The following is a 27399-nucleotide window of genomic DNA, read 5'->3' as shown; positions in this document are numbered from 1 at the left end:
GATGCACTGACACTTGTCCTGGTTTCAGGAGGTTCCTGACTAGCTCGGATAACTCCCTGGCCTTCTCCTCCGGGAGAAACACCTTTTTCTGGACTGTGTCCAGAATCATCCCTAGGAACAGTAGACGTGTTGTTGGAATCAGCTGCGATTTTGGAATATTGAGAATCCACCCGTGCTGACATAGCACCACCTGAGATAGTGCTACTCCGACCTCTAACTGTTCCCTGGATCTTGCCCTTATCAGGAGATCGTCCAAGTAAGGGATAATTAAGACGCCTTTTCTTCGAAGAAGAATCATCATTTCGGCCATTACCTTGGTAAAGACCCGTGGTGCCGTGGACAATCCAAACGGCAGCGTCTGAAACTGATAATGACAGTTCTGTACCACAAACCTGAGGTACCCTTGGTGAGAAGGGTAGATTGGGACATGGAGATAGGCATCTTTGATGTCCAGAGACACCATATAGTCCCCTTCTTCCAGGTTCGCTATCACTGCTCTGAGTGATTCCATCTTGAATTTGAACCTTTTTATGTAAGTGTTCAATGATTTCAGATTTAAAATCGGTCTCACCGAGCCGTCCGGCTTCGGTACCACAAACAGCGTGGAATAATACCCCTTTCCCTGTTGTAGGAGGGGTACCTTGATTATCACCTGCTGGGAATACAGCTTGTGAATAGCTTCCAATACTGCCTCCCTGTCGGAGGGAGACGTTGGTAGAGCAGACTTCAGGAACCGGCGAGGGGGAGACGTCTCGAATTCCAATTTGTACCCCTGCGATACTACCTGCAGGATTCAGGGGTCCACTTGCGAGTGAGCCCACTGCGCGTTGAAATTTTTGAGACGGGCCCCCACCGTGCCTGAGTCCGCTTGTAAAGCCCCAGCGTCATGCTGAAGACTTGGCAGAAGCGGGGGAGGGCTTCTGATCCTGGGAAGAGGCTGCCTGTTGCAGTCTTTTTCCCCTTCCTCTGCCCCGGGGCAGAAATGAGTGGCCTTTTGCCCGCTTGCCCTTATGGGGACGAAATTCTTTTTCTGCTGAGAGGTGACCTGGGGTAAAAAGGTGGATTTCCCAGCCGTCGCCGTGGCCACCAGGTCTGACAGACCGACCCCAAATAACTCCTCCCCTTTATACGGCAAAACTTTCATATGCCGTTTGGAATCCGCATCACCTGACCACTGTCGTGTCCATAAACTTCTTCTGGCAGAAATGGACAACGCACTTACTCTTGATGCCAGGGTGCAAATATCCCTCTGTGCATCTCGCATATATAGTAATGCATCCTTTAAATGCTCTATAGTCAATAATATACTGTCCCTATCCAGGGTATCAATATTTTCAGTCAGGGAATCCGACCAAGCCACTCCAGCGCTGCACATCCAGGCTGAGGCGATTGCTGGTCGTAGTATAACACCAGTATGTGTGTATATACCTTTTAGGATATTTTCCAGCTTTCTATCAGCTGGTTCCTTGAGGGCGGCCGTCTCAGGAGACGGTAACGCCACTTGTTTTGATAAGCGTGTGAGCGCCTTATCTACCCTAGGGGGTGTTTCCCAACGCGCCCTAACCTCTGGCGGGAAAGGGTATAATGCCAATAATTTATTAGAAATCAGCAGTTTTTTATCGGGGGAAACCCACGCTTTGTCACACACCTCATTTAATTCATCTGATTCAGGAAAAAAATAAGATTTTACTTACCGATAAATCTATTTCTCGTAGTCCGTAGTGGATGCTGGGACTCCGTCAGGACCATGGGGAATAGAGACTCCGCAGGAGACAGGGCACAAAATTTAAAAGTTTGACCACTAGGTGGTGTGTACTGGCTCCTCCCCCTATGACCCTCCTCCAAGCCTCAGTTAGGATACTGTGCCCGGACGAGCGTACACAATAAGGAAGGATTTTGAATCCCGGGTAAGACTCAAACCAGCCACACCAATCACACCGTACAACTTGTGATCTGAACCCAGTTAACAGTATGATAACGTAGGAGCCTCTGAAAAGATGGCTCACAACAATAAACAACCCGATTTTTTTGTAACAATAACTATGTACAAGTATTGCAGACAATCCGCACTTGGGATGGGCGCCCAGCATCCACTACGGACTACGAGAAATAGATTTATCGGTAAGTAAAATCTTATTTTCTCTGACGTCCTAGTGGATGCTGGGACTCCGTCAGGACCATGGGGATTATACCAAAGCTCCCAAACGGGCGGGAGAGTGCGGATGACTCTGCAGCACCGAATGAGAGAACTCCAGGTCCTCCTTAGCCAGGGTATCAAATTTGTAGAATTTTACAAACGTGTTCTCCCCTGACCACGTAGCTGCTCGGCAGAGTTGTAATGCAGAGATCCCTCGGGCAGCCGCCCAAGATGAGCCCACCTTCCTTGTGGAGTGGGCCTTGACAGATTTAGGCTGTGGCAAGCCTGCCACAGAATGTGCCAGTTGAATTGTGCTATAAATCCAACGAGCAATCGTCTGCTTAGAAGCAGGAGCACCCAGCTTGTTGGGTGCATATAGTATAAACAGCGAGTCAGATTTTCTGACTCCAGCCGTCCTTGAAATATATATTTTCAATGCTCTGACAACGTCCAGCAACTTAGAATTCTCCAAATCGCTAGTAGCCGCAGGCACCACAATAGGCTGGTTCAGGTGAAACGCTGATACCACCTTAGGCAGAAAATGAGGACGCGTCCTCAATTCTGCCCTGTCCGAATGGAAAATCAGATATGGGCTTTTATATGATAAAGCTGCCAATTCTGACACTCTCCTGGCTGAAGCCAGAGCCAGTAGCATGGTTACTTTCCATGTAAGATATTTCAAATCTACCGATTTGAGTGGCTCAAACCAATGGGATTTGAGAAAATCCAAAACTACATTGAGATCTCACGGTGCCACTGGGGCCACAACCGGGGGCTGTATATGTAGTACTCCTTTTACAAAAGTCTGAACTTCAGGAACTGAAGCCAATTCTTTGTGGAAGAATATCGACAGGGCCGAAATTTGAACCTTAATGGACCCTAATTTGAGGCCCATAGATAATCCTGTTTGCAGGAAATGTAGGAATCGACCCAGTTGAAATTCCTCTGTCGGGGCCTTCCTGGCCTCACACCATGCAACATATTTTCTCCAAATGCGGTGATAATGTTGTGCAGTCACCTCCTTCCTGGCTTTGACCAGGGTAGGGATGACCTCTTCCGGAATGCCTTTTTCCCTTAGGATCCGGCGTTCAACCGCCATGCCGTCAAACGCAGCCGCGGTAAGTCTTGGAATAGACACGGTCCCTGCTGAATCAGGTCCCTTCTTAGAGGTAGAGGCCACGGATCTTCCGTGAGCATCTCCTGAAGTTCCGGGTACCAAGTCCTTCTTGGCCAGTCCGGAGCCACGAGTATCGTTCTTACTCCCCTTTGCCGTATAATTCTCAGTACCTTGGGTATGAGAGGCAGAGGAGGGAACACATACACTGACTGGTACACCCATGGTGTTACCAGAGCGTCCACAGCTATTGCCTGAGGGTCTCTTGACCTGGCGCAATACCTGTCCAGTTTTTTGTTGAGGCGGGACGCCATCATGTCCACCATTGGTCTTTCCCAATGGACCACAATCATGTGGAAGACTTCTGGATGAAGTCCCCACTCTCCCGGGTGAAGATCGTGTCTGCTGAGGAAGTCTGCTTCCCAGTTGTCCACTCCCGGAATGAACACTGCTGACAGTGCTATCACATGATTTTCCGCCCAGCGAAGAATCCTTGCAGCTTCTGCCATTGCCCTCCTGCTTCTTGTGCCGCCCTGTCTGTTTACGTGGGCGACTGCCGTGATGTTGTCCGACTGGATCAACACCGGCTGACCCTGAAGCAGAGGTTTTGCCAGGCTTAGAGCATTGTAGATTGCTCTTAGCTCCAGTATATTTATGTGAAGAGACGTTTCCAGGCTTGACCACACGCCCTGGAAGTTTCTTCCTCGTGTGACCGCTCCCCAGCCTCTCAGGCTGGCATCCGTGGTCACTAGGACCCAGTTCTGTATGCCGAATCTGCGGCCCTCTAACAGATGAGTACTCTGCAACCACCATAGCAGAGAGACCCTTGTCCTTGTCGACAATTTTATCCGCTGATGCATCTGCAGATGCGATCCGGACCATTTGTCTAGCAGATCCCACTGAAAAATTCGTGCATGGAATCTGCCGAATGGAATCGCTTCGTAAGAAGCCACCATTTTTCCCAGGACTCTTGTGCATTGATGCACAGACACTGTCCCTGGTTTTAGGAGGTTCCTGACTAGTTCGGATAACTCCCTGGCTTTCTCCTCCGGAAGAAATACCTTTTTCTGAACAGTGTCCAGAATCATCCCTAGGAACAGCAGACGTGTCGTCGGGATCAGTTGGGATTTTGGAAAATTCAGAATCCACCCAGGCTGTTGGAGCACTACTTGAGTTAGTGCTACTCCGACCTCCAGCTGTTCTCTGGATCTTGCCCTTATCAGGAGATCGTCCAAGTAAGGGATAATTAATACGCCTTCTCTTCGAAGAAGAATCATCATTTCGGCCATTACCTTGGTAAAGACCCTGGGTGCCGTGGACAATCCAAACGGCAGCGTCTGAAACTGATAATGACAGTTTTGTACCACGAACCTGAGGTACCCTTGGTGTGAAGGGCAAATTGGGACATGAAGGTAAGCATCCTTGATGTCCAAGGACACCATAAAATCCCCCTCTTCCAGATTCGCTATCACTGCTCTGAGTGACTCCATCTTGAACTTGAATTTTTGTATGTACAGGTTCAGAGATTTCAGATTTAGAATAGGTCTTACCGAGCCGTCCGGCTTCGGTACCACAAATAGCGTGGAGTAATACCCCTTTCCCTGTTGTAGAAGGGGTACCTTGACTATCACCTGCTGAGAATACAGCTTGTGAATGGCTTCCAATACCGTCGCCCTGTCGGAGGGAGACGTTGGCAAAGCAGACTTTTGGAACCGGCGAGGGGGAGACTTCTCGAATTCCAACCTGTAACCCTGAGATACTACCTGCAGGATCCAGGGGTCCACCTGCGAGTGAGCCCACTGTGCGCTGAAATTCTTGAGGCGACCCCCCACCGCCCCTGAGTCCGCTTGTAAGGTCCCAGCGTCATGCTGAGGCCTTTGCAGAAGCCGGGGAGGACTTCTGCTCCTGGGAAGGGGCTGCTTGGTGCAGTCTCTTACCCTTTCCTTTGCCTCGGGGCAAATATGAATGTCCTTTTGCTCGCTTGTTCTTATAGGAACGAAAGGACTGCGGCTGAAAAGACTGCGGCTTTTTCTGTTGGGAGGGGACTTGAGGTAAAAAGGTGGACTTCCCGGCTGTTGCCGTGGCTACCAAATCCGATAGACCGACCCCAAATAATTCCTCTCCTTTATACGGCAATACTTCCATATGCCGTTTGGAATCCGCATCGCCTGACCACTGTCGTGTCCATAGACTTCTTCTGGCAGATATGGACATCGCACTTACTCTTGATGCCAGAGTGCAGATATCTCTCTGTGCATCTCGCATATAAAGGAACGCATCCTTTAATTGCTCTATAGTCAATAAAATAATGTCCCTTTCCAGGGTATCAATATTTTCAGTCAGGGAATACGACCAAGCCACCCCAGCACTGCACATCCAGGCTGAGGCGATTGCTGGTCGCAGTATAACACCAGTATGTGTGTATATACTTTTTAGAGTATTTTCCAGCCTCCTATCAGCTGGATCCTTGAGGGCGGCCGTATCAGGAGACGGTAACGCCACTTGTTTGGATAAACGTGTGAGCGCCTTGTCCACCCTAGGGGGTGTTTCCCAGCGCGCCCTAACCTCTGGCGGGAAAGGGTATAATGCCAATAACTTCTTTGAAATTAGCAGTTTTTTTATCAGGGGTAACCCACGCTTCATCACACACGTCATTCAATTCCTCTGATTCAGGAAAAACTACAGGTAGTTTTTTCAGACCCCACATAATACCCCTTTTTGTGGTACTTGCAGTATCAGAGATATGCAAAGCCTCCTTCATTGCCGTGATCATATAACGTGTGGCCCTACTGGAAAATACGTTTGTTTCTTCACCGTCGACACTGGATTCAGTGTCAGTGTCGACCGACTGAGGTAAAGGGCGTTTTACAGCCCCTGACGGTGTCTGAGACGCCTGGACAGGTACTAACTGGTTTGCCGGCTGTCTCATGTCGTCAACCGACTTTTGTAGCGTGCTGACACTATCCCGTAATTCCATAAACAAAGCCATCCATTCTGGTGTCGACTCCCTAGGGGGTGACATCACCATTACAGGCAATTGCTCCGCCTCCACGCCAACATCGTCCTCATACATGTCGACACACACGTACCGACACACAGCAGACACACAGGGAATGCTCTGATAGAAGACAGGACCCCACTAGCCCTTTGGGGAGACAGAGGGAGAGTTTGCCAGCACACACCCAAGCGCTATAAATATATATAGGGACAACCTTAATAAGTGTGTTCCCTTTATAGCAGCTCAAATATTATAAATATCGCCAATAAGTGCCCCCCCTCTCTGTTTTTACCCTGTTTCTGTAGTGCAGTGCAGGGGAGAGTCCTGGGAGCCTTCCTCGCAGCGGAGCTGGGCAGGAAAATGGCGCTGTGTGCTGAGAATAGGCCCCGCCCCCTTTTTGGTGGGCTTCTTCTCCCGGTTTTTTTGGAACCTGGCAGGGGTTAAATACATCCATATAGCCCCAGGGGCTATATGTGATATATTTTAGCCAGAATAGGTATATTACATTGCTGCCCAGGGCGCCCCCCCCAGCGCCCTGCACCCTCAGTGACCGCTGGTGTGAAGTGTGCGGAGAGCAATGGCGCACAGCTGCAGTGCTGTGCGCTACCTCATGAAGACTGAGACGTCTTCTGCCGCCGGTTTCTGGACCTCTTCTCTATTCGGCATCTGCAAGGGGGTCGGCGGCGCGGCTCCGGTGACCCATCCAGGCTGTACCTGTGATCGTCCCTCTGGAGCTAGTGTCCAGTAGCCTAAGAAGCAAATCCATCCTGCACGCAGGTGAGTTCACTTCTTCTCCCCTAAGTCCCTCGTTGCAGTGAGCCTGTTGCCAGCAGAACTCACTGAAAATAAAAAACCTAACAAACTTTTTCTAAGCTGCTCTTTAGGAGAGCCACCTAGATTGCACCCTGCTCGGACGGGCACAAAAACCTAACTGAGGCTTGGAGGAGGGTCATAGGGGGAGGAGCCAGTACACACCACCTAGTGGTCAAACTTTTACATTTTGTGCCCTGTCTCCTGCGGAGCCGCTATTCCCCATGGTCCTGACGGAGTCCCAGCATCCACTAGGACATCAGAGAAACTATGGGTAGTTTTTTCACACCCCACATAATACCCCTTTTTGTGGTACTTGTAGTATCAGAAATGTTCAAAGCCTCCTTCATTGCCGTGATCATGTAACGTGTGGCCCTACTGGACATTACGTTTGTCTCGTCACCGTCGACACTGGAGTCAGTATCCGTGTCTGGGTCTGTGTTGATCTGAGGTAACGGGCGCTTTAGAGCCCCTGATGGTGTTTGAGACGCCTGGACAGGCACTAACTGATTTGCCGGCTGTCTCATGTCGTCAACAGTTTTTTGCAAAGTGCTGACACTATCACGTAATTCCTTCCATACTACCATCCAGTCAGGTGTCGACTCCCTAGGGGGTGACATCACTATTACAGGCAATTGCTCCGCCTCCACATCATTTTCCTCCTCATACATGTCGACACAATCGTACCGACACACAGCACACACACAGGGAATGCTCTGATAGAGGACAGGACCCCACGAGCCCTTTGGGGAGACAGAGGGAGAGTTTGCCAGCACACACCAGAGCGCTATATATATATATGCAGGGATAACCTTATATAAGTGTTTCTCCCTTCTATAGCTGCTGTATATGTATTTTCTGCCAATTAGTGCCCCCCCTCTCTTGTTTTACCCTGATTCTGTAGCAGGACTGCAGGGGAGAGACAGGGAGCCGTCCTTCCAGCGGAGCTGTGAGGGAAAATGGCGCTTGTGTGCTGAGGAGATAGGCTCCGCCCCCTTCACGGCGGCCTTTTCTCCCGCTTTTTTTTAGGAAAACTGGCAGGGGTTAAATGCATCCATATAGCCCAGGAGCTATATGTGATGCATTTCTTTAGCCATATAAGGTTTAAAACATGTTTTATTGCGTCTCAGGGCGCTCCCCCCCAGCGCCCTGCACCCTCAGTGACCGGAGTGTGAAGTGTGCTGAGAGCAATGGCGCACAGCTGCAGTGCTGTGCGCTACCTTATTGAAGACAGGAACGTCTTCTGCCGCCGATTTTTCCGGACCTCTTCGCTCTTCTGCCTCTGTAAGGGGGCCGGCGGCGCGGCTCCGGGACCCATCCAGGCTGAACCTGTGATCGTCCCTCTGGAGCTAATGTCCAGTAGCCAAGAAGCCCAATCCACTCTGCATTCAGGTGAGTTCGCTTCTTCTCCCCTTAGTCCCACGATGCAGTGAGCCTGTTGCCAGCAGGTCTCACTGAAAATAAAAAACCTATTTAAAACTTTTACTCTAAGCAGCTCTGGAGAGCTACCTAGCATGCACCCTTCTCGGCCGGGCACAAAAATCTAACTGAGGCTTGGAGGAGGGTCATAGGGGGAGGAGCCAGTGCACACCAGCTAGTCAGAAAGCTTTTACTTTTGTGCCCAGTCTCCTGCGGAGCCACTATTCCCCATGGTCCTTACGGAGTTCTCAGCATCCACTAGGACGTCAGAGAAATATATATATATAATACATATAAGCAGATTGTCCGGAACCTTCGGGTCCCTAGTGAATGCACTGAATGCCCCAGGTGTGGATCTAATCAGGAAAACTTATGGTCGACAGAAAAACCTAGTATTCGTCGACAGCAGGGAGTAGTAACCAGGCAAAATAACATTGTTGCGACCCCGAGAGGTCCGAGGGAAGTATGCATATATAATTTTAATCTCACTTCCACACAAATACTACCATGTCTGTGCTCGAGCTACAGGTCCATGGAACAGTACCATACATATACAACAAATATATATACAGGTTAGTTACAGCATGTTAATTTACACCCAGTAATAACAGTTGGTGCCAACATGGTCACCCACATACTACTGTGTCTCCCCTAGTGTTTACTTTTGAAAAGCATACAATTACCAACCTGTTGACACTTCATCTACTGAATCAAGTATCAACAGGAGTCGGCGATGCCGACAGAAAGAATCCCATAGCTGTTTGCGACATAGCACTCACACATGTCGACACATGCGTACTAAAAAGCTATAGTGGGTATATCTGACAGGGAAAACACAGACATATATGCACAACTCAATTGATTACATGCCCATTATCTAAGATAGTGCTATATTTCATACTATATTGCACTAATCACTGTGCCCCACCTTCGTTTACACTGTACAGTTTTGGCGGGGACATGGAGAAAATGGTGCTGTATCATGTTGTGAGGGCTAAGCCCCGCCCCTTCTCGGCGCGCTTCAGCCCCGCTAATATTTTAGCTTTTTTTGCTGGCAGTGGTCCGTATACAGTGCCTATGCACTGTAAACGTGTTTTACCAGGCTTAATGGAGAGTATATTGCTGCCCAGGGCACCCCCCCTGCGCCCTGCACCCTTGGTGTGTGGGAGCGATGGTGCGCAGCGCGACCGCTGCTTTATACTGGCGGGGGTATCGTACACGGTGCCCGGGCACCGAATATGCAGCTCTTGCCAGTGACCCTCAGTAACTTGCTGCCCAGGGCGCTCTCCCCCAGCGCCCTGCATCCTGTGAGTGCCGTTGGTGTGCGGAGCATGGAGCGCAGCACGACTGCTGCGCTGTACCTCCGTTACTGAAGTCTTCTGCCGTCACTGAAGTCTTCTGTTCTTCACATACTCACCCAACTTCTTTCTTCTGGCTACTGTGAGGGGGGTGACGGCGCGGCTCCGGGAACAAGCAGCTAGGCGCACCAAGTGATCGAACCCTCTGGAGCTAATGGTGTCCAGTAGCCTAAGAAGCAGAGCCCTTAACTAAGAATACGTAGGTCTGACTTCTTTCCCCTCAGTCCCACGAAGCAGGGAGCCTGTAGCCAGCAGGTCTCCCTGAAAATAAAAAAGCCTAACAAAGTCTTTCCAGAGAAACTCAGTAGAGCTCCCCTAGTGTGTGTCCCATCACTTCTGGGCTCAGAATCTAACGGAGGTCTGGGGGAGGGGCATAGAGGGAGGAGCCAGTTCACACCCATTCAAAATCTTATAGTGTGCCCATGTCTCCTGCGGATCCCGTCTATACCCCATGGTCCTTACGGAGTCCCCAGCATCCTCTAGGACGTATGAGAAAAATGCATTGGTCCCATCTCAAACATATCTCATTATGGTATGTAAATATTCCAAACTACGGAAAATCTGAAATCCAAAATACTTCTGGTTTTAGTAATTCAAGTATGGGAGACTCAACTTGTACATATACAGTAATGTAACAATCTATCAAACTGCCAGTGCATACTGTATGTAAGCAGCTGGCAATTCAGTTATTTAATGGTTCAAACCATTTTCTGAAGATTTGACCCTTATAATGGCATTTTTCCTAAAGTTGTAGAGAAGTCTTGTACAGTAAACTTCTAAAATACCAGTTTGCTGCACCTAAATACTGCCATACAAATTCAATTAGACTTGTACAATTTTTAACACAAACACACAGAAACAAGCGCTGTTTTCTGGGTGCACTAGGAACCTTACAATTGATATTTTAAAATGTAACTTTTATTATTAACAATTTTAATATAATTTTTATTCAGCCATTATGAAATATTTAAAAGTTTACAGAGTGTATAGAAAATAAAGAAACTGTTTAAAAATTAATTTTTAAAAGAGAGACTGCTACGTTTTTAATCGTTTTATTATCCTTCAAATAAAGGCTTTATAGCCCCCGCTGAATTAGTTGGTTTCTCATAGTAAGCTTCTATATTAGTGTTGATCCAGAGCCTGTTCCTGTTTAATCAGGAGATTAAGTCCACTTTCCTATGGATCCTTAACTTTGCTGAAACCAATACAATCTTACAAGTTTGTTGTTACAAAGAGTTGTAGCAATGTTGCAGCAATGCAGTGCTTATTTGTTTCTCTAATAATGAACAGTATCCTTTTTGTCAGCATAAAGCCTGCTGCTCTTCCCTTGGAACCATGGACTATGTCCTCAATGCCTGTGTTGTTTCTTTACTTCTCATAACATTGATAATCATGTGGTGTATGTACATTATTCATGACTGTTAGTATATAGAGGACTATTTCAATGGGGTTATCAGTTTGAATTAATTCTTTCTTCACCATGCTAGTGCTCCGCGGGTCTGCCAGTAACACTGCACCTTGTAATAATATGGCTCTTAAAACTCTAATATAAATTCCCTTGTGTCAGCGTCCGGAGTCTTACCGGTACGCTGGGGCCGCGGGGCTGGCTTCCTTGGCGTTGTGCGGGCAGCGGCGGACTGCTGCGCCGGATCCGTGGGCAGCAGTCGCGGCGGTGAGGGGGTCCGCTCGTGGCGGCGGGACACCGCTACAGCGAGTCGCTCTTGCTGAGCCGTTGCTAGGAGACCAGGGGCAGTGAGCAATGTGGCTTTGCAAAAAGGTCTGCATTACTGGGCGTCGCCATGTTGGAGACCAAGTTTTAAGCATAGTTCCTGTTTCTTCCAGCCAATCCAGGGGAAGCTCTCCCTATAAAAGGGGGTTGGTTTAGGACAGGGACGCCAGTGCTTCAAGTTACAACCCTGTTGTAGGTGCTTTTGCCTGTGCTCCCAGGATTCCTGTTGTATTCTGGTTCCTCCTGATCCTGCTTGGTCGATTCTCTGTTGCTGCTGCAGCCCTGCCGTTTTTAGCCTGCTATTGCCTGTGGAAGCGCTCCTGGAAAACCCGGTCCAGTAAGACTCTTTGGGCACAGTCGGCCCCGGATCTTCTGCCTCGTCTTTCAAGCCACACTCCACAGATCTCTTTCACCAGCCACGCCTTTGTACCACCGACCATAGCCTGCAGATTACCTTCAGCCTCGTTTTCCAAACCACAGTCCACAGTCATCGTCTCCAGCCACGTCTTCAACCACCATCCACAGTTCCTCATCTACAGTCTCGTCTTTCAAATCACAGTCCACAGTTCTTCGCCCCCAGCCACGTCTTTAACTATCGTGCTCCAGCCTCGGTTCTTTACCTCAGCCCTGTACATAATAAATACTTTCCATTGACTATCAAACCCCGCCTACGTTCTTCATTACTCCGTGTCCCATGCGAAGGAACTATATCCAGCCCCCTCATCTGGTTCATTCACAGCCTGCTACCTCCTCAGGCAAATCTCAGCTGCCGGATCCTCAAACTTTGCTAGACGTGACACCTTGTGTCCCCTATATTTATCATCTGATGTATCTTCAATCACTAGTCATGCATTCACATACAAAGGTAATGTATAATTATAACTTGTATTATCCTACAGAATATGTGACACTAATTACTAAGTTCACCAGTGATTTTGTTTCCAGTGTCTCCTATTAGTATTCTAATCTCTGGATATTCCATATATTGGATGCTGGTATATAATTAGGGAGGCCAATCCCGGGCCGTTTTTTCAATCCCGGGATTCGGGATTGAAAAACGATCAATCCCGGGATTCCCGGGATTGCAGTAGGGATCAGTGAAGAAGGGTGTAGGGAGCAGCGCTGGAGGGTAGGTAGCGGTGCGGGAGGGTGTAGGTAGCGGCGGGGAAGGGAGGGAGGGTGTAGGTAGCAGTGCAGGAGGGTGTAGGTAGCTGGGCGGGAGGGTGTAGGTAGCGGTGCGGAGGGTGTAGGTAGCTGGGCGGGAGGGTGTAGGTAGCGGTGCGGAGGGTGTAGGTAGCTGGGCGGGAGGGTGTAGGTAGCGGTGCGGAGGGTGTAGGTAGCTGGGCGGGAGGGTGTAGGTAGCGGTGCGGAGGGTGTAGGTAGCTGGGCGGGAGGGTGTAGGTAGCTGGGCGGGAGGATGTACAGTAGGTAGCGGGGAGGGTTGGTAGCAGCGCACGAGGGAGGGTGGGTGTAAGTACCACTTACTATTAGATGGGCGCCAGCCATGGACACACTGAACGCGGCGGCATTTCAAATGAAGCGCCGGCCGCCAGCCAACCAGAGCTGGCGGACCAGCAGCCAATCCGGGAAGCGGCCGCAGCAGTCGCTCCTGATTGGCTGCAGCGGCAGCTTCCCTGATTGGCTACCGGTCCGCCAGCTCTGATTGGCCGGCGCCACATTTGAAGTGCCGCCGCGTTCAGCGTTCGTCTATGGCTGCCGCCCGCCTAAGTGTAAGTAGTATTACTTACACACACTCCCTCCCGCACATGTGCAGTGCAATCCCGTGAATCCCGGGATTGGATGCTCCAATCCCGGGATTCAAATCCCGACATTTTTGGGCTTAAATCCCGGGATCCCGATCCCGGGATTGGCCTCCCTATATATATAATAGATAGACCTATTGGTCTATTATAGTGCACGGGTATATAACCTCTCCTTTTATAGGATTTTTGCACACAGATGTAACCTGGCTGATTAGCTCTCAATCTCAAACAATCATATCCCCACAATTCAAATATTTCTTATACTATTATGTAGATCCTCTGTTTATCATGGGGTATATTCTTTGAATTCTATTTTCTGAGTTCATTTTATAACTGACCAGCACCTCTATCTATACACATTTCGTTGTGTCAAATAAACCACTTTGTCTAGACCAGTGTCACCTACATAGATCTTACTTTTATAAGTGTATTTATTAACCTTTGTGCTTGTTGAACTTTCACCAGGCGGCTTTAGTAGTCTGTTTCCTGGTGTTCATACAGCGACTATTCATAAGCCGCTCCTACCTGCTGTTACGGGTCCGACCACGTGTGACCGCCCCGGGGCAGTGTGCTTGGTGCAGCTAGTTGGTTCACCGGCGCCCTCACCGCCTTAGCTTCCATCAAGTTAAGCCGTCTCCCGTTGTAGTCAATATCACAATTTTATATTTAATTGTAAAGTGGCAATCAGACTAGAACATTACAGCGGTAGTCTCAGCATAGCAGTCTCTGAAACGTCATATGCCTTGGCATATTGCTGTAAATTACATCCTAATAAAATTCTGTACATAAAAGTCACAGTTAATACACATGAATCCTATTATAGCAATATATTTGGTGACTGTTCAGCAATAGCAAATACTTAATGTAACTACTGTTGAAGGACTGACACATCGAGTAAATCCACTAATCACTCTCAAGCTGCTCTATGATAGGTGCATTTGAAGAATACATATAGGTCCCATTGGCAGAGTACCCATAATTATGGTCTCTAGCTAGGGGTCTTACAAAAACAATTTATACATGGGAATGAGCTCAATACAATATGATATGGAACTAAATCATTAATATACTCCTGTCAGAATCACACAGCTTACAGCATTGTAATATAACAATAATTTCTGCAAACCAAATCGAGGACTATTTAGATACTGAATATTAGTGGACCAATTTTATTCTCTACTGGTATACTCTTTGTAGCTCATTGAATAACTCACTTTGAAAGCTCTTATTTATAGTAAGATATATTCAAATAAAATATATGAATAGAGATTTGATACAGGTAGCGAGCCTTTGTTTTTAAAAGTCACTTTATTAAGTAATCTACTCACGGTGTATAGGAAGTGCATTTTTTGGTGTATTGTATCGTTCTATTTCGAGTTTGGACAGTTTTAATATATCTATTAAAAGTTAAGTTTTAAAATATCTTATGTGCGCCAACAAAGAGACATTCTCTCTCTCCTTTTTTCTGTACAACATAACTTGTCTCTGGTAGCACCCCCGAGAATCCAGTAACAAGTGGCTGATATTCTGACGGATATAAGACGGGGTTCTCCTTTCAAGTTAATACTAATAATTATTTAGCTGGTGCAGAGCGTATCCTATCCCCCCCCCCCCCCCCCCTGTTATGCTCAAAGTGTATTTTTAAACAGTTTCTTTATTTTCTATACACTCTGTAAACTTTTAAATATTTCCTAATGGCTGAATACAAATCAGGATTTTGGTACTTACCGATATATCCCTTTCTCCGATTCCACAGGGGCCACTGGAGCGTAGTTACAATGGGGAAATAGTAGGCAGTAGTTGGGAGCTGGCACTTTAAAATTCTCACACTGTGGCTAGCTCCTCCCCTACTATCTCCCCTCCAAGCCAGTCTACGTAAAACTGTGCCCGAGGAGAGCTGTAATAAACAAACCGTAAGGTTGAGGAGGTTAATGAAGCCCTGTAAACCAGGAGAACACAAACCAAACCTGGAACAGAACCTAACAAACAACCGGCTAGCCCGAACTCAACAAGCAGTCATATGGTGATCTGCAAACCGTTAAGCAAAAAACAAGGAGGAACAGCGCTGGGCGGGCGTCCAGTGGCCCCTGTGGAATCGGAGAAAGGGATTTATCGGTAAGTACCAAAATCCTGATTTCTCCTTCATCCACTAGGGGCCACTGGAGCGTAGTTACAATGGGGACGTCCCAGAGCTCCCAGAACGGGTGGGAGAGCGCTGAGAGTTCTGTAAAACCACTCGGCCAAACTGAGATGCAGAGGCCGCAAAAGTGTCAAACTTGTAGAATTTGACAAACGTATGACGGCCGGACCAAGTAGCCGCCCGACCTAAAGTATTCATGGAGACCCCACGGGCAGCTGCCCACGAAGGTCCCACCACGCACGTAAAGTGCGCTGAAATGGAAAACGGAGGCTCCCGAGCAACCGCCAAGAAGACTGTCTGATGGTCAGATGTATCCAACAGCCCAGCATATGCTGGGACCCTGGCTATTTAGTACGGGAGCATCGTACAGAATAAAGAAGAAAAAACCCTTCGTCGAATAGCCTAAGACCTCTGTAGAGAAAGTCAGCGAGCCCTGACAACAGTTAAAGAGGACTGAAAAACACTAGTGTCAGATTTATATGAAAAACGGACATGCCCTTTGGGAGAAACGACCGCTGAGGCCGAAGCTCAGCCGGGGGAGTTGCTAATAGAGTACTCCCTGAAAGGGAGCCCGAACTTACGGGCGCCAGGCTAATTTCTTTTGGAAGAAAACCGAAAAAGGCAGGGACCGAAAATTCAGGTCAATGTGGTTTGAAGCGCAGCGGAGAAAAACCTCCCAGAGAAACCAAAGATGACGGCTGAATGGTAACTGAAAGAAGGGGAAAACCCCCTTTTATCCTTATTATGTCCCATACAGCTTTCCAAAAGTGGCAAAAGCGAGAAGAGGTAACAGACTTCTGAAATCGGGGCCTAGTAGGCCTAACCGAACTAGGGAACTCCTCCCTTCTGAGGGCTCGTGAACAGTCACACGGTTAAATGAAACCAGTGTAAGATTGAACAAAGAAAAGGACCCTGTTGAAGTAGACAGTCCAGTCGAGGTAGGAGCCAAGGCTCCTCTACCGACAACAGTTGTAGCCGTATCTTCAAGTCATGGGTGGCCCAACCAGAGCCACCGAGAGGACTAGCACGCATATTCTCCTCCTGTGTTACCGAAAGTGAGGTAGAAATAGAAAAGGAGGCAGGATAGAATAACCAGAAACTCCAAGGAGCCCTGAGGGCATCCTCGGCTACTGCCACCAGAGCTCACGTCGGTGAGTAGTAAAGGGTTAAAGAGTCAGTCAGAACGCCCTGAGGTCGATTCGAAATCTCCGCCCACAGCAGACCAGCTGACAAAACTCCGGGGAATGTTCCCTCACCCAGGAGTCTGACCTGGTGGCCTGATCTGGAAAGAAGATTGTTGTCCCCCGCTCAGAGGGGAATGTAGGCGAGCACTCATTGCGTCGCAGCTTGACTGAAGAAATAGAGTACCTGGTACCGAGGAAGGAAAAATCCTCCGACGGACCCTGTTGAGAAAACGTTTATGAGGAGCATAAATCGGATCTTCAGAAGCCACGTAATGTACAGAGTGGGATAGTAGCAGTAGATTGTCCCATTAGGGAACCAACGTCAACCCCTTGAAAAAGAGTTATTCTGTGATCTTCCTGAACCCTGTGGGAGCGGAAGAGAGACCGAAAGAAAAGGACTTACAGTGAAAATGAGAATCCTGTAATGCGACTGAGTAAAGCCCGATGAGGAAACCCAACGGAAATCAGTAAACACGCATCCCTGAAGACAAGGGACGCGTAAAACTCCCTTTCTTGTTCAACTAGCAATCACAGACTGAAAGGATTCTAAGGCCAGAATAGGCCTGGCCGAGCCAACTGGCTTCGGAACGTGAAAAGAAAACAAAGGCCTGAGAACTGTCCCGATTCAAATGATATGTAAAAAACAGGGATCAACACCCTTTGTGGTTAGAAGCATATGGAGCGCCGCCTGCATTATGACTCTCTTGTCATCGTAAATCGGCCGACCCCTGCCAAGGGACTCCCGAGACGGTTGTACTCCCAAATCTAGTCTGTAACCGCCCAAGCCTTTTTCCACCGACCTGCGCCTACCCTGGGACCCTCCAGGTGGTAGGAAAGTCTGACCTTTAGTGTGTGTATAGGATGATGTAAAATCAGACTGGACCGAGGATGCTGAGCCTCTGCTTCAGCTTGCTTTTTTTTTTTTTTTTTTCCTTCTGGGATCCCCTGGCGACAGAGATATCGCCCGTGTGGAATCGGAAGCCTGAAAGGGCACGGTAAAAATCTAAAGGAAAGACCGGTAAAGGTCTGTCTTGGAGCTGGGGCAGAAGTAGGAGAAAGCAAAGTGGACTTACCTCCAATGGTTCAAGAAATCCTGCAGAAAGTTCCTTCCCCTGAACCATCTGCCCCGTAGGATCTCATGTTCACCTGTCACTGTCGCAGCCCCAGAGGTCGTCGGGTTAAGACAGCCCAAAGCGAAAATGCAGGTTCCGAGACTGCAGACGTGGAGACCTCCAAAGAACATAAAGCAGAATCGTGATTCTGACTCGTACCAAAGTATCAATTGATCCGGATTCGAAACATCCTGTAACCTAGAGGACAATTGTTCCACAACCTACCTGCTCTGGACAAGGTAGAACCCTGCTGCCGTATATGTCTTCGATGGGTCCCTGAGCAAGGTTGCCTCAGGAAAACGGCAGCTTGTTGGACCGGCAATACATCGAGGGGTATACCCTGGAGAGGTTCTGATACCCTTTCCTGCCGTCTGCGGGGAAAGGATAGGAAAACAAACATTGTTTGATACCTGAAATTGTGTATTCGGGTGTCTGCCGGCCGTCTACCGGAGCCTGCCCAGCTCATCCGAAACTGGACCAGTCGCTGTCATTTCGTCATCGGCGTCGAACCCTGATGGACTTGACGTGTCCGCCTCCTTTACCTGCAGTCTCAGACGAACTGCTGTATAATGCACCTGGATATTCTGAGACACAGGTTCAGACTCCACAGAAAACAGACATCATCAGTATTGTAACATGGAAGGTTAGCAAGGTTCCTTTAGAAACCTGGAGAGGTGAAATGACGTACAAGGTCTCTGGCTAACAGTGACATTACCTGCATAATCTGAGCTGTTCAAACCGGAGTGTCCTGCAGGTGCGTGGAGGGCTAAGCAGATGGCTCCACCGCATACTTCACACCTAAGAGGGAATTCTTTGACTATCCCAGGTGAGACCAACGAAAGGAGAAAAGATGGGTTAAATAAACACAGCCCTATGTAAGGTCTGCACTATAACGTGTAGTGACCGACACGATTCAAATAAACTTTCTGGAGCAGCGGAGACCTGAACCAGTAACGCTGCGCTGTGGGACAGGAGTCTTAGCCCTAGGCTATAGGAGCTCCCCTTAAAGTTTTGTTTGGATTCAAACCCCTGTACAGATACCCGCTACTAGCGTACTGAGCCGCAGCGCTATTTGTCTGATGCCTTACACTCATTCCCCAAATTACAAATAGCATTAGTAACTAGTGACACCAAGGAATAATAAAGGGAAGGCAACACCCCGCCCTGTATGTAGTGTACCGCTAATTAAGGTGCACCCGATGTTTCTCGGAGGTTCCGCTGGCTTTTCAAAATGGTGACCAGCCTGCGAGAAAAGATGGGTGAAAATGTTATGTGGCAAGGTGGGGTATTCTGTTTCTAGAAAACATTGCGGAAGTGTTTGTTTTATCCCCTATATTTGGTATTGTATGGATATATCTATATACATACCCACACACACTTAAATATATATATATACAAACATATCTATATATATCTATATACACACACCACAGTGAACCCATGCACCTAATAGGGCAGATAAATACTGTGCACCTAATAGGGTAGATAATTACTGTGCACCTAATAGGGTAGATAAATACTGTGTATTTGTAGGGTAAAGAAATACTGCACAGTAGATTTTTAATTATCAATGAGCTGAGTCCCAGCTCCTGTAATAGAGCAGATTCCCTGATCTAAATGTCTGAAATGGGGCAGAGGACTCCCCTGCAGGAGGAATGTAGCCAAAGCAAGATGTAACAATATTTCTGCAGCACACTGCACAGAAAATAAGAATTTACTTACCGATAATTCTATTTCTCGGAGTCCGTAGTGGATGCTGGGGTTCCTGAAAGGACCATGGGGAATAGCGGCTCCGCAGGAGACAGGGCACAAAAAGTAAAGCTTTAGGATCAGGTGGTGTGCACTGGCTCCTCCCCCTATGACCCTCCTCCAAGCCTCAGTTAGGATACTGTGCCCGGACGAGCGTACACAATAAGGAAGGATTTTGAATCCCGGGTAAGACTCATACCAGCCACACCAATCACACTGTACAACCTGTGATCTGAACCCAGTTAACAGTATGATAACAGCGGAGCCTCTGAAAAGATGGCTCACAACAATAATAACCCGATTTTTGTAACTATGTACAAGTAATGCAGATAATCCGCACTTGGGATGGGCGCCCAGCATCCACTACGGACTCCGAGAAATAGAATTATCGGTAAGTAAATTCTTATTTTCTCTATCGTCCTAGTGGATGCTGGGGTTCCTGAAAGGACCATGGGGATTATACCAAAGCTCCCAAACGGGCGGGAGAGTGCGGATGACTCTGCAGCACCGAATGAGAGAACTCCAGGTCCTCCTTAGCCAGGGTATCAAATTTGTAGGATTTTACAAACGTGTTTGCCCCTGACTAAATAGCCGCTCGGCAAAGTTGTAAAGCCGAGACCCCTCGGGCAGCCGCCCAAGATGAGCCCACCTTCCTTGTGGAATGGGCATTTACATATTTTGGCTGTGGCAGGCCTGCCACAGAATGTGCAAGCTGAATTGTATTACACATCCAACTAGCAATAGTCTGCTTAGAAGCAAGAGCACCCAGTTTGTTGGGTGCATACAGGATAACAGCAAGTCAGTTTTCCTGACTCCAGCCGTCCTGGAACCTATACTTTCAGGGCCCTGACAACATCCAGCAACTTGGAGTCCTCCAAGTCCCTAGTAGGCGCAAGGCACCACAATAAGCTGGTTCAGGTGAAACACTGACACCACCTTAGGGAGAGAACTGGGGACGAGTCCGCAGCTCTGCCCTGTCCGAATGGACAAACAGATATGGGCTTTTTTTGAGAAAAAAACCCACCAATTTGACACTCGCCTGGCCCAGGCCAGGGCCAAGAGCATGGTCACTTTTCATGTGAGATGCTTCAAATCCACAGATTTGACTGGTTTTAAACCAATGTGATTTGAGGAATCCCAGAACTACGTTGAGATCCCACAGTGCCACTGGAGGCACAAAAGGGGGTTGTATATGCAATACTCCCTTGACAAACTTCTGGACTTCAGGAACTGAAGCCAATTCTTTCTGGAAGAAAATCGACAGGGCCGAAATTTGAACCTTAATGGGCCCCAATTTGAGGCCCATAGACACTCCTGTTTGCAGGAAATGCAGGAATCGACCGAGTTGAAATTTCTTCGTGGGGCCTTCCTGGCCTCACACCACGCAACATATTTTCGCCACATGTGGTGATAATGTTGTGCGGTCACCTCCTTCCTGGCTTTGACCAGGGTAGGAATGACCTCTTCCGGAATGCCTTTTTCCCTTAGGATCCGGCGTTCCACCGCCATGCCGTCAAACGCAGCTGCGGTAAGTCTTGGAACAGACATGGTACTTGCTGAAGCAAGTCCCTTCTTAGCGGCAGAGGCCATAAGTCCTCTGTGAGCATCTCTTGAAGTTCCGGGTACCAAGTCCTTCTTGGCCAATCCGGAGCCATGAGTATAGTTCTTACTCCTCTACGTCTTATAATTCTCAGTACCTTAGGTATGAGAAGCAGAGGAGGGAACACATACACCGACTGGTACACCCACGGTGTTACCAGAACGTCCACAGCTATTGCCTGAGGGTCTCTTGACCTGGCGCAATACCTGTCCCGTTTTTTGTTCAGACGGGACGCCATCATGTCCACCTTTGGTATTTCCCAACGGTTCACAATCATGTGGAAAAACTTCCCGATGAAGTTTCCACTCTCCCGGGTGGAGGTCGTGCCTGCTGAGGAAGTCAGCTTCCCAGTTTCCACTCCCGGAATGAAACACTGCTGACAGTGCTATCACATGATTTTCCGCCCAGCGAAAAGTCCTTGCAGTTTTTGCCATTGCCCTCCTGCTTCTTGTGCCGCCCTGTCTGTTTACGTGGGCGACTGCCGTGATGTTTTTCCCACTGGATCAATACCGGCTGACCTTGAAGCAGAGGTCTTGCTAAGCTTAGAGCATTATAAATTTACCCTTAGCTCCAGTATATTTATGTGGAGAAAAGTCTCCAGACTTGATCACACTCCCTGGAAATTTTTTCCTTGTGTGACTGCTCCCCAGCCTCTCGGGCTGGCCTCCGTGGTCACCAGCATCCAATCCTGAATGCCGAATCTGCGGCCCTCTAGAAGATGAGCACTCTGTAACCACCACAGGAGAGACACCCTTGTCCTTGGATATAGGGTTATCCGCTGATGCATCTGAAGATGCGATCCGGACCATTTGTCCAGCAGATCCCACTGAAAAGTTCTTGCGTGAAATCTGCCGAATGGAATTGCTTCGTAGGAAGCCACCATTTTTACCAGGACCCTTGTGCAATGATGCACTGACACTTTTCCTGGTTTTAGGAGGTTCTTGACTAGCTCGGATAACTCCCTGGCTTTCTCTTCCGGGAGAAACCCCTTTTTCTGGACTGTGTCCAGAATCATCCCTAGGCACAGCAGACGTGTCGTCAGGATCAGCTGCGATTTTGGAATATTTAGAATCCATCCGTGCTGTTGTAGCAGTATCCGAGATAGTGCTACTCCGACCTCCAACTGTTCCCTGGACTTTGCCCTTATCAGGAGATCGTCCAAGTAAGGGGTAATTAAGACGCCTTTTCTTCGAAGAAGAATCATCATTTCGGCCATTACCTTGGTAAAGACCCGGGGTGCCGTGGACAATCCAAACGGCAGCGTCTGAAACTGACAGTGACAGTTCTATACCACGAACCTGAGGTACCCTTAGTGAGAAGGGCAAATTTGGGACATGGAGGTAAGCATCCCTGATGTCCCGGGACACTATATAGTCCCCTTCTTCCTGGTTCGTTATCACTGCTCTGAGTGACTCCATCTTGATTTGAACCTTTGTAAGTGTTCAAAATTTTTTTTTTTAGATTTAGAATAGGTCTGGCTTCAGTACCACAATATAGTGTGGAATAATACCCCTTTCCTTGTAGTAGGAGGGGTAATTTGATTATCACCTGCTGGGAATACAGCTTGTGAATTTTTTCCCATACTGCCTCCTTGTCGGAGGGATACCTTGGTAAAGCAGACTTCAGGAGCCTGCGAGGGGGAAACGTTTCGACATTCCAATCTGTACCCCTGGGATACTACTTGTAGGATCCAGGGGTCCTGTACGGTCCCAGCGTCATGCTGAGAGCTTGGCAGAAGCGGTGGAAGGCTTCTGTTCCTGGGAATGGGCTGCCTGCTGCAGTCTTCTTCCCTTTCCTCTATCCCTGGGCAAATATGACTCTTATAGGGACGAAAGGACTGAGGCTGAAAAGACGGTGTCTTTTTCTGCAGAGATGTGACTTAGGGTAAAAACGGTGGATTTTCCAGCAGTTGCCGTGGCCACCAGGTCCGATGGACCGACCCCAAATAACTCCTCTTCCTTTATACGGCAATACACCTTTGTGCCGTTTGGAATCTGCATCACCTGACCACTGTCGTGTCCATAAACATCTTCTGGCAGATATGGACATCGCACTTACTCTTGATGCCAGAGTGCAAATATCCCTCTGTGCATCTCGCATATATAGAAATGCATCCTTTAAATGCTCTATAGTCAATAAAATACTGTCCCTGTCAAGGGTATCAATATTTTTAGTCAGGGAATCCGACCAAGCCACCCCAGCTCTGCACATCCAGGCTGAGGCGATCGCTGGTCGCAGTATAACACCAGTATGTGTGTATATACTTTTATATGATATTTTCCAGCCTCCTGTCAGCTGGCTCCTTGAGGACGGCCCTATCTATAGACGGTACCGCCACTTGTTTTGATAAGCGTGTGAGTGCCTTATCCACCCTAAGGGGTGTTTCCCAACGCGCCCTAACTTCTGGCGGGAAAGGGTATACCGCCAATAATTTTCTATCGGGGGGAACCCACGCATCATCACACACTTTATTTAATTTATCTGATTCAGGAAAAACTACAGGTAGTTTTTTCACATCCCACATAATACCCTCTTTTGTGGTACTTGTAGTATCAGAAATATGTAACACCTCCTTCATTGCCCTTAACGTGTGGCCCTAATAAGGAATACGTTTGTTTATTCACCGTCGACACTGGATTCAGTGTCCGTGTCTGTGTCGACCGAATAAGGTAAACGGGCGTTTTAAAACCCCTGACGGTGTTTTTGAGACGTCTGGACCGGTACCAATTGTTTGTCGGCCGTCTCATGTCGTCAACCGACCTTGCAGCGTGTTGACATTATCACGTAATTCCCTAAATAAGCCATCCATTCCGGTGTCGACTCCCTAGAGAGTGACATCACCATTACAGGCAATTGCTCCGCCTCCTCACCAACATCGTCCTCATACATGTCGACACACACGTACCGACACACAGCACACACACAGGGAATGCTCTGATAGAGGACAGGACCCACTAGCCCTTTGGAGAGACAGAGGGAGAGTTTGCCAGCACACACCAAAAAACGCTATAATTATATAGGGACAACCTTATATAAGTGTTTTCCCTTATAGCATCTTTTTATATATTTCTAACGCCAAATTAGTGCCCCCCCTCTCTGTTTTTAACCCTGTTTCTGTAGTGCAGTGCAGGGGAGAGCCTGGGAGCCTTCCCTCCAGCCTTTCTGTGAGGGAAAATGGCGCTGTGTGCTGAGGAGATAGGCCCCGCCCCTTTTTCGGCAGGCTCGTCTCCCGCTCTTCAACGGATTCTGGCAGGGGTTAAATATCTCCATATAGCCCCCGGAGGCTATATGTGAGGTATTTTTTGCCAAAAAATAGGTTTACATTGCCTCCCAGGGCGCCCCCCTTCCAGCGCCCTGCACCCTCAGTGACTGCCGTGTGAAGTGTGCTGAGAGCAATGGCGCACAGCTGCAGTGCTGTGCGCTACCTTAAGAAGACTGAGGAGTCTTCTGCCGCCGATTCTGGACCTTCTTCTCTTTTCAGCATCTGCAAGGGGGCCGGCGGCGAGGCTCCGGTGACCATCCAGGCTGTACCTGTGATCGTCCCTCTGGAGCTTATGTCCAGTAGCCAAAGAAGCCAATCCATCCTGCACGCAGGTGAGTTCACTTCTTCTCCCCTAAGTCCCTCGTTGCAGTGATCCTGTTGCCAGCAGGACTCACTGTAAAATAAAAAACCTAAGCTAAACTTTTCTAAGCAGCTCTTTAGGAGAGCCACCTAGATTTCACCCTTCTCGGCCGGGCACAAAAATCTAACTGAGGCTTGGAGGAGGGTCATAGAGGGAGGAGCCAGTGCACACCACCTGATCCTAAAGCTTTACTTTTTGTGCCCTGTCTCCTGCGGAGCCGCTATTCCCCATGGTCCTTTCAGGAACCCCAGCATCCACTAGGACGATAGAGAAAAGCTACAAACTCCAGAGACAGGTGTGTTGTCTAGAGACAATGAGAGCTGGGAGCCTCCACCGGGGGGAATAAGCTTCACCCCCCTCATACCTTATACATGTAAAGAATCCTCCCTGCACAGCCAGGAGAGGAAAGGAGCTTTCAGTGGCCCGGGGAGCGGGGGACTGTGGAGCGGCGTCTCGTCATGCTGCAGCGGCTGGGGAGCGGAGAAAGCCCGCCGTACAGAGCGGGAGTTAGCTCCGCCCCCTACGCTTCGGCGCCAAATTCAAATCCGCTGTATAGTAAGCGGAAAGCGCCCATGCATCCCCCGGCCGCCTGTATGCTGCGGCCGGGGAGAGATGTGCGGCCGGGGAGCGGAAAGCCTGAGCCCGCCGAACGGAGCGGGAGTTAGCTCCGCCCCCCTGCTCCGGTCACTTTCAAATTAAAACCGCACTATCATACGGCTGCCTGTAAGTGTGTATGCTGCGGCCGGGGAGAGTGTGTCCTTTGCAGGAATCGAAAAAATTCTTCAGCTAAACCCAAGTGAACCAGCTACCTCGGGCACTAAACTAAGACTGGCTTGGAGGGGAGATAGTAGGGGAGGAGCTAGCCACAGTGTGAGAATTTTAAAGTGCCAGCTCCCAACTACTGCCTACTATTTCCCCATTGTAACTACGCTCCAGTGGCCCCTAGTGGATGAAGGAGAAATTATTATATTAAAATTGTTAATAATAAAAGTTACATTTTAAAATATCAATTGTAAGGTTCCTAGTGCACCCAGAAAACAACTCTTGTTTCTGTGTGTTTGTGTTAAAAGTCTATTAGTTATGGGTAGCACTCCCAAACAGTTATTGAAGTAGGTATGTTCATATAGTACCAGAAAAATGATAACCAAAAGGGAATAAAAGAACCGTGGAACAAATATACTTTTGCTGGTGCGGGATTATTTTTCTTTTGTGGATAAGTACACTTGTACAATAGACGGGTGTGGTATGAGTTGCTGGCTGCCGGGTCCCTGGTGGCCAGCATACCGGCGCCGGGATCCCGACCGCCGGCTTGCCAACAGCGGAACGGGCGTGGTGGCGTGCTACGTTATCTATTCTCCCTCCACCGGGGTCGTGGACCCCCAAGAGGGAGAAAAGGTGTCGGTATGCTGGTTGTCGGCGCCAGTATACTGTGCGCCGGGATCCCAACAACCGGTATACTGAATACCACCCCAACAGACACATCTACATTCATAAATGCATTTTTTAAACACTGCATCACAGTGTGGTGATTGGTCAGATCATGTGGTAATTACACAATGTATACAATTATATATAACATCACAATTTGTTTTGGATTGACCAAAGGGGGCTGATGTAATCTGCCATCTCTTCTGTTCTTGCAAACTACAATTTCCAACCTGCATTTCAGCCTCATGTAAACTCACCTAAGTTTTTAAAAGTTTTGTATTTAATTTTAAACTTCTGTAATTTCATGACTTGCTTGCTATTGTTAGCAATTGGGCAAAACCATGTGCACTGCAGGGGGGGCAGATATAACATTTGCAGAGAGAGTTAGATTTGGGTGGGTTATTTTGTTTCTGTGCAGGGTAAATACTGGCTGCTTTATTTTTACACTGCAATTTAGATTTCAGTTTCAATACACCCCACCCAACTCTAACTCTCTCTGCACATGTTATATCTGTCCCCCCTGCAGTGCACATGGTTTTGCCCAACTGCAAAAAAATTTGATCTGCTGCGATCAACTCAGAGTTAGGCCCTATGTCTCTTGGTGAATCTACGAGCCTGTGTGGCCCAAGCTACGTAGCAAAGTTTAAGTGAGATTGCAATTAACAATTTTGGATGCAGATTGTTGCAGAGGACTGTCTGGTGTCCATAAATTGATGTTTTGTGTTTCCCCTGCTCGGGCAGTAACAGGTTTTCTCATACGTCCTAGAGGATGCTGGGGTCCACTTCATGACCATGGGGTATAGACGGTTCCGCAGGAGCCATGGGCACTTTAGGACTTTTCAAGGGTGTGAACTGGCTCCTCCTTCTATGCCCCACCCCCAGACCTCAGTTTTAGAAATGTGCCCAGGCAGACTGGATGCACTGCAGAGGAGCTCTACTGAGTTTCTCTGAAAAGACTTATGTTAGATTTTTTATTTTCAGGGAGTACTGCTGGCAACAGTCTCCCTGCTTCGTGGGACTGAGGGGGCAGAAGTAGGAACCAACTTTCTAAAGAGTTTCATGGCTCTGTTTCTGGCTGACAGGACACCATTAGCTCCTGAAGGGAACTGAACGCTAGCCGTGCCTAGATGCTCACTCCCACAGCACGCCGTCACCCCCCTCACAGAGCCAGAAGTCAGAACACAGGTGAGTGTTAGAAGACAGATCTTCAATAAAGAAAGTGACGGCTAAAGGTA

The 27399-nt window shown here is 48.4% G+C and overlaps 1 protein-coding gene across 2 annotated transcripts in view; it reads right to left on the bottom strand.

The window, feature by feature from the left end:
* ACAD10 (acyl-CoA dehydrogenase family member 10) overlaps positions 1–27399 on the bottom strand; it is a 226918-nt gene that overhangs the window by 171931 nt on the left and 27588 nt on the right. The window contains exon 2 of one of the 2 annotated variants that reach the window (XM_063964391.1): positions 18480–18581. The exons of the other annotated variant lie outside the window; for it this stretch is intronic. Coding sequence (XP_063820461.1) covers positions 18480–18485 — 6 coding nt within the window. The 5' untranslated portion in view covers positions 18486–18581. The remainder of the gene's footprint in view (positions 1–18479; positions 18582–27399) is intronic. 2 annotated transcript variants of the gene reach the window in all.

Source organism: Pseudophryne corroboree, chromosome 1 (assembly GCF_028390025.1).
Source record: "Pseudophryne corroboree isolate aPseCor3 chromosome 1, aPseCor3.hap2, whole genome shotgun sequence".
NCBI classification, from domain to species: Eukaryota; Metazoa; Chordata; class Amphibia; order Anura; family Myobatrachidae; genus Pseudophryne; species Pseudophryne corroboree.
This window is presented reverse-complemented; position numbering and strand designations above follow the sequence as displayed.